Raw genomic sequence first — 7,627 nt, 5'->3', positions numbered from 1 at the left:
CCAAAATTCAGCTTTTTGTGTGGAAAACTATAAATGAAGGTCTTCTGACCTTTTATATTTTACACCGCATCAACCTCACCAATTCCAACCAATGTCCCTGGTGCAACGCCAAACCAGAAACAGCAGAGCACTTGCTTATTCACTTTCCAATAACAATAGTTACTTGGAACAACATGTTATCTCGTCTATCGACAAACCAAACCAACTTCAACTCCCATATCTCTATAAACAATCAAACAACCATCTCGCAAATTCTGCAAGACGCTATTCATTCCCTATGTATCAAATTTCTGTTTTCTTTTATGGAACCTCTGGACGTCCAGAAATGAATTAGTTTTCAAACAACACCATACACCGCCGAACAACATCCTAACACAGGCCTTAAAGCAACATGAGGAATTCGAATGGGAAAAAAAGGTTGTGTCCCTGGTTTTACCCGGGGATCCACAAGGCCCCCCCTACACATATCAGAGCAACAACAACAAATATTAGCAGGCTGGGACAGACCGGAACCATATTGGATAAAAGATCAACGCAGATGAGGCTGCTAGGGGACATCCAGGAATAGCGAGAGCAGGTTTTATTTGCAGGGATACGAGCGCTCAAATTGTAATTGCTCTCGCGCAACCTCTTGGAATAACTACGCCGCTAATTGCCGAAACGTAGGAAACACTGCTGACATCAAGGACAACAACGGATAGACAGTGGTCAAAAGTTGAGATGGATTCGGAAAATCTGATGTGCTTCATGAAAACGGAGGCTGAAACTCCGTGGTATAATGCAGAAATGATTACCGAAATAAAACAAAAACTGCGAAAAATACCTCTTTGTGATATTCAACACAATTATAGAGAAGGAAATCAAGCAGCAAATGGCCTGGCGAATTTTGTAGCAGACGGGAGCCAAGCAGGAAACTTATCAACAACAATATGCGACCAAGCAATCCACACATCTCAACGAACTTCTATTAAATGACTGCATGGGGACATCCAGGAATAGCGAGAGCAGGTTTTATTTGCAGGGATTCGAGCGCTCAAATTGTAATTGCTCTCGCGCAACCTCTTGGAATAACTACGCCGCTAATTGCCGAAACGTGGGCAACACTGCTGACATCAAGGACAACAACGGATAGACAGTGGTCAAAAGTTGAGATGGATTTGGAAAATCTGATGTGCTTCATGAAAACGGAGGCTGAAACTTCGTGGTATAATGCAGAAGTGATTACGGAAATAAAATAAAAAATGTGACAAATACCTCTTTGTGATATTCAACACAATTATAGAGAAGGAAATCAAGCAGCAAATGGCCTGGCGAATTTTGCAGCAGACGAGAGCCAAGCGGGAAACTTATCAACAACAATATGCGACCAAGCAATCCACACATCTCAACCAACTTCTATTAAATGACTTTGTGTGTACAAAATACCCACGTGTAATAGCTATTTAGGCCATTTCGTTATATATCTCATCTCAAGCTACAAAAAAAAAAAAAAAAATCAACGTACTGACGGCCGTTAAAGCCAGTTAACGGTCACGGCCACACCGGATCGTCGTGTATTTTTACCCAAACCAACTACCACTTTAGAATATTAGATAGGTACTATCCCGCAGTTCGGATTGGATCAGTAAATTTACATGTCCTATTAAAATTCCCAAAACTTGAGTCATACTAGGGTTTCCTTCTATGCCCGTCGTCTTGAAACTGTCACATTAATTGAACTTCTGCTGGGGTTGGTTTCAGAGAAGGAGATCGTTCGATTCAGTTCTTCAATTCTTGGGGTGTTTCGATCAGCTGGTGGAGATCAATAGGATGGTAATTAGCTTCTCAATCATCTTTTTAGAAGTAATCTATCTTTTCTTGTTTTTTAAAGGTGAATTCAAGTTTTTTTAATGTATGTGTTAAGTAATTTGATATGCATAGTAAAATTGAATTATCTTGTGTAGAGTACATCAAAGAGAGTGATTACTAGGGAGGAGTGGGAGAAAAAGCTGAATGAGGTAAAAATTAGGAAAGAAGATATGAATAAATTAGTGATGAATTATCTTGTCACTGAGGGTTATGTTGAAGCTGCAGAGAGATTCAAGATGGAATCTGGGACTGAACGTATCCTTTATGCATAATTTACTTGATTCAATCTGTTTTGTTTGATTAATTTCGCGCCTGTCGTAATTAGGTTATGGTTAGTTTAATTTGTTAGTTAATGCTTATATAAAGTCGTGTTTCCTTAGCAATAACTAGCTCTAGTAGATCTCGCATCAATAACTGAACGCATGGCTGTGAAGAAGGCTTTACATTGTGGGGATATTGAGGATGCAATCGAGAAAGTTAATGACTTGAATCCTGAGGTTGGTTCCTACCTGCCTTCTAATTTGTGTTTTGGTCTTACTTATACTGTATTTTTGTATTTTGTATCGCAATAACTTTGATAAATTCACCACCTCGTTCTTCAAAGGAACCTTGCATGTTTGGATTTTGTGGATTGATGAATCGAATGATATTTGTGTTTTAATTTCTGTCTGTGAGTTAAACTTTGCTTTGCCATAATGGTTCAGTTCGTATAAATGGAGCCTAGATGTAGAAGTATAAGAAGGCAAGCCCCGTCTTAATAAAATAAAAAATAAATAGAGTGCTGAAGCAACACAATCAAAAAGAACCAGTTAGTAGACGTGGTCAAAAAAGCTGGGCAAGTAAACGTAAAACAGAAAAGTGGGTTAGTCCAGCTGATCTTGCTTGTACCAGGAAAAGAGCTGTTGATATTTGTTTTTCTCAGTTAGCTTTGATATACTATATCATGCCACATAACACCTATAATTCTGTTGTTCAACTTAATATCTTAGGAATTTTTGGGGTTAGCTTCAACAGCTGTTAACTGTTACGTGATCTTAGCTAGTTGTTTTTCACATTTACTTTCCACTAGGGTGATCTCTTGGTCAAATCAAAACCCCAAGGGCCACATATCTGGCCAGTCACACTTTTCTTATCACCTCAAAATTGACAAAAGTGTTATAGTTACTTAATGTTTCTTTGGATGTTAATTTCACATAATTCTATGGCATATCTGAAGTAAATCTCCATTTGGCTTTCTGCTTGTTTATGCAGATATTGGATACAAACCCACAGCTATTTTTTCTTCTCCAACAACAAAAGTTAATAGAATTGATTCGCAACGGAAAAACAGAAGAAGCTCTGGAGTTTGCTCAGGAGGAACTTGCTCCAAGGGGTGAAGAAAACGTAACAAATATTCTTCTTATTTATATGTTTGTTGTCGCTTTATGTCTGAAATCGAACAGTTAGTTCTTTTTTGTTATCTCATTTCAGATGATAAATCCCTTGAATTTTTTGGAATGCATATGTATTTGAAACTTTAGTATCTTGTTTCCTCTAGGATGGTAATTTGTTATTTTTTCCTCGTATTATGTAAGATCTATTTACTAATCTTTAACCAATCTTAAGTGTTCTGCAGCAAAGCTTTCTTGAAGAGCTAGAGAAAACAGTTTCGTTGTTAGCATTTGAGAATGCTGCTGATTGTCCTGTTGGAGGACTTTTGGACATATCACAGCGTCTCAAAACAGCAAATGAGGTGAATGCAGCCATTCTAACTAGCCAGAATCACGAAAAAGGTATGGGGTTGGATTATCAGGATTTCTTTCTTATTCTGCAGTCCTTGCAATATGATGAATTTCACTACTAATATATATAGTTCAGTTCATACTGTGCATCTTTATGACTATTTAGGTCCTCAATGATCACCATGATTTTCAAGTTAACCCAACGTTCGGGCTGTTCAGTTTTCTAGTTGATGTACAAGACTTAGGGTAGTTTAGATTTGTCTATAGATTCAGCTGTGGGGGTGACTGCCTAGAGCATTGAATATGAATGAAGGAAAAAACATATGGCACAGCCCTAGTGACCACATTTTGCACTTGTCATTGTCTTTGAACAATGTAGGTAGTCTGTCGCCTGTCGCTAGACTCGCCACCACCCATATTAAATGATTTGATTGTATCTCAATGCACTTCTTAGTTTTTATTTCGAATGATTTGACCTGATCTGGAGTAGGAGTTTTAATCACTTAGCTTCATAACTGAGTTCTGTGATTCTGGAAGTTTATCTATTTTGTTCTGGTCAGTATAATAAAATAATTTTATGTGCAATCCTTTCCTATATTGTTAAACCGCAGATCCAAAGCTGCCTAGTTTGTTGAAGATGCTGGTTTGGGCTCAATCCCAACTGGATGAAAAGGCTTTGTATCCACACATCAAAGATTTATCAACTGGCGTGCTTGAAGACCACTCGGCTTCCAAGAAGTAAAAGCTTCCCATGTAGATCTGATGATACTGCAGTTGAGTCACATCCATAATCCAGTTTGAAACAGTACATTTATTTTTCCATAGTTCTTTAGATTAGTCTTTGTTTATTAGTACACGGACTCTGATATTAATATTATGTTACTATTTACGGATAGCTCTTATGGTCACAATACCTTTTGCTATGAGACGATAAATTGTGTGCTGTCTGTGTAAAAGATAAATTGCTAACTTGTTCTTGCCCCGGTCACACAGTTTACCCTCTTGTTAGCCCTTTCAGTTTTACATTCCGTAGACATTATCATTAAATCGTTTTCCGTAACCTACCACGAAGTATAACGAGATCTGCCATTATTGCGTCTGTAATATTTTTTTTTCTGGGTTTTTTGAAGAATTTGTAATTGAACAGTTTGTTAGCTAAAATAAAAAAGATCATATCCTTCTTCTGCAATAAAAATAAAATGAAATAGAGAAGACTTTGAAGGTGAAGTAAGGCTGTGGTTGGAGCATTCTGCTGTTTAATAAAAATTTGTGAATTCGCATATCAAATGATTGATATTTGTGAATTACGATGCCATATCAAAACTCTTCTTCGTTTTGTTCTGTAACCAAGACATTCTAGACATAATGCAGATTGCAGAGATTAAATGTTAGAATTTTGTGGAATTCTTGAAAAAAAATAAAAAATTGTGGAGTTAAAACACTGTTTCATTTGCAGAAAATTGGTAAGACATCTTGAAAGGAGGGGGTAGATAAATGCACTGTTCGTGTTCACAACTCCCAAATGTACCTAATTTAAGCAATTCTCGTAGATAGACAGTGATTTATACCCATAGTAAACACAGAAAGTAAAATAAATACATTAAAATTATCTAACCAGCTGAAACTTAGAGACCCTAGCAAGAAAAGAAACAGTAATGATGTGAACACTCACTGAATTTGCACGATTTTCTCTGTTCTTGTTCTATTATGATTTCACCCACAATACATAAACCCACGTGGAGTTTATTTCACCGTTACAGGAACCAGTAATCCGATTATCAGCTTCTTTTCTCAATCCATCATCAAAATTCAATGCATAACTTGAAGGATCATACTGAAACTTCAATCTCTTCCCCTTCTCATTCTTAACCACAACTTTCTTCAATGTTGCTCTTGTTCTAAAGAAAAGATTTCTGCAGAATTTCCACCCCATCTTCTTCTTCTTCCTAACTTCCACTTCTGAAAGACCCCCGATTGAAGATGTTTTGAAATTTTTTTCTGCAAACGCTAAATATCAAAACAGACTCATGCATGCAATAAGATCATTGAAATCTTCATTTCTTTGTAGCATTACTATTGTCTAGTAGCTAGCTTCTCTAAGATTCCAAATTCCAGCTCTCAAAATGGCTAAATTCTTATACTGCAGCTTTAAGAAACCAAAAAGACCCATTACTAGAACTCCTTCAGTAAGTTTTTTGATCTTTCCATTTCAATGTAACTGAAACTAGAACAGAATATTAAAAAGCAACTCTGATATCAGGCTAAGACAAGAAAACCCACTCAACAAAACTAATTGTTAATAAGAATAAAAACTAAAGAAACAAACAAAGAATGAAAGAGAGAAATCCTTTTTAAAGGACTTGGAAATTTTCATGAGTTTTTACCCAAGAGATCAAAATCGGAAATGAAAATCGTCTTTGAGTAGGAAAGTAAAAAAAAAAATGTACATTATAAGCTCTTTTTCAGGCGTGAGTGGTTTGTCTCATAGGAAGGCTAAAATTCCATAATACAGATAGAGTGAGAAAGACTGGAGAGAGAGAGAGTTGCAGAGGGACCTCTCTTTTCTGGTAGAGTCACTTTCAAAGAAATCATCGTTTTCATACAAGTTAATGGAGCTAGAGACGAGAGCCGATTAGATTCCCGAATTTAATGGTTTCTCATTATCTCAAGTCCTCCGCATTTTTACATGCAGTTTTAATTTGATTAATTTGTCAATCGTGTACTGGCAACTGCCAACTGAGTGGAGGTACTATCTTTCTCTTATTATACCCAGATATGCCGTCCACAAGGCATCATCACAATGGTTCTCCTTTGTGATCAATCTATGTTATCTCTTTATGTCATCCCCAGGTAGGCTGCGAAAAATTTCATGTTAAATGAGTCTTGTCAACCATACTCTGCGAAGAACATATACAACTACTGATACAGATTACCCAAGGACCTTTATTGCGCTGCTCGAGATTTTTTTTTTTTTTTTGCTTTTTTCTTTCAAGTTAAACCAGACGAATTCCATAAACTGCATTGTGGCTTGATAAGTAAACCCCCAACACTTCTGGCACAGTGGTTTCAACACGTAGTTACCACAAACCTAAAGGTTAGCAAAAACTAAGCCATAGGCATAATCTTTTTGTTGTTTTCCTCCTCAAGATAACTTGTGTTATTCTTTATTGGCCCTACCTGGAGGCAATTACAGCACAATGACACCTCATGGTAACCAGCCAGGTATAGGACATCATATACCAGATCTATAGTACCACCACTCCAAGCATGGCATAATGTGCCTATACGCATACGTTATGTAGGGCAGGATTTTCTGGCAAGTCCAACGCATACTCCCGTCAACGTAACGTAAGAAATCTGCACCTTTTTCTAAAAAATTATTTTCTTTGAGAAATATTAAGAGAGTATTACTTAAATATTTTTCATCATTTGAGTGTACATTTTAAATTTTAGTAAAACTAAACTGATAAGGGTAGATTTTTGTAATGAAACAAAAAAAAAAAAGCTCGGACGATTTGGTTTTCAGGGCTCCTATGGAGGAGACCTATTTTATTATCAAAAATACAAAAATGTCTTTTGAAAATCTAAATAATTACCAAATCTAAATCTAAATTAAATCAAAAACAAAACCTAAACTTAACCCGATCGGAAAAGAAAAAAAAAATTAAACCTAAACCCACCCGTTTCTTCTTCTCCTCCATCGCCCATTTTTTTTTTTTACTTCAACAACGATTAGTTATCGATTCTCAGCAAGTAATAATTTTAATTGGATAAAAATCGAAAACCCAAACCTTTTTTAATGCTTTTGATCCGACGCATAGGTTAGATTTGATCAAATTAGAGATTGGAAATTAGTTTCGTAACTTAATATGGTTGGGAAATCAATCCGTAGGATTGATTTACGGTAGGAAAACGTTGATTTTCTCACCGTATAATTTTTCTACGGTGGGGAAAATATGAACTCCCAACTATAAAAGTTTTACAAATTTTTGTATACGGTGGGAAAACCCAACAGTAAGTTGCCCTGGTTTTGTATACGGTAAGTACTTAACTCCCAA

At 36.4% G+C, this 7,627-nt stretch overlaps 2 protein-coding genes across 2 annotated transcripts; one reads left to right on the top strand and one right to left on the bottom strand.

The window, feature by feature from the left end:
• Positions 1–1,605: 1,605 nt before the first annotated feature.
• Positions 1,606–4,555, top strand: LOC113348700 (protein GID8 homolog). The gene is made up of 6 exons (XM_026592542.1): positions 1,606–1,812; positions 1,944–2,103; positions 2,239–2,345; positions 3,100–3,231; positions 3,464–3,620; positions 4,181–4,555. Exons 1-6 carry the CDS (start codon positions 1,810–1,812, stop codon positions 4,309–4,311), a joined length of 690 nt encoding a protein of 229 aa, XP_026448327.1. The 5' UTR covers positions 1,606–1,809; the 3' UTR covers positions 4,312–4,555.
• Positions 4,556–4,994: 439 nt separating this feature from the next.
• On the bottom strand, positions 4,995–5,877 carry LOC113353785. Its single transcript, XM_026597282.1, has one exon. It carries the CDS (start codon positions 5,500–5,502, stop codon positions 5,275–5,277), a length of 228 nt encoding a protein of 75 aa, XP_026453067.1. The 5' UTR covers positions 5,503–5,877; the 3' UTR covers positions 4,995–5,274.
• Positions 5,878–7,627: the final 1,750 nt, after the last annotated feature.

The sequence above is a fragment of the Papaver somniferum genome, chromosome 2 (assembly GCF_003573695.1).
Source record: "Papaver somniferum cultivar HN1 chromosome 2, ASM357369v1, whole genome shotgun sequence".
Taxonomy (NCBI): domain Eukaryota; kingdom Viridiplantae; phylum Streptophyta; class Magnoliopsida; order Ranunculales; family Papaveraceae; genus Papaver; species Papaver somniferum.
The sequence above is the reverse complement of the archived record's forward strand: the minus strand, read 5'-3'. Positions and strand labels throughout refer to the sequence as shown.

Bases quoted from the DNA above. Each gene is read 5' to 3' on its own strand.
- LOC113348700 (XM_026592542.1), top strand. The intron at 3,232-3,463 runs GTAACAAATATT...AGTGTTCTGCAG, and splicing joins CTCCAAGGGGTGAAGAAAAC to CAAAGCTTTCTTGAAGAGCT. The intron at 3,621-4,180 runs GTATGGGGTTGG...GTTAAACCGCAG, and splicing joins TAGCCAGAATCACGAAAAAG to ATCCAAAGCTGCCTAGTTTG.
- LOC113353785 (XM_026597282.1), bottom strand. From the start codon at position 5,502: ATGGGGTGGAAATTCTGCAGAAATCTTTTCTTTAGAACAAGAGCAACA.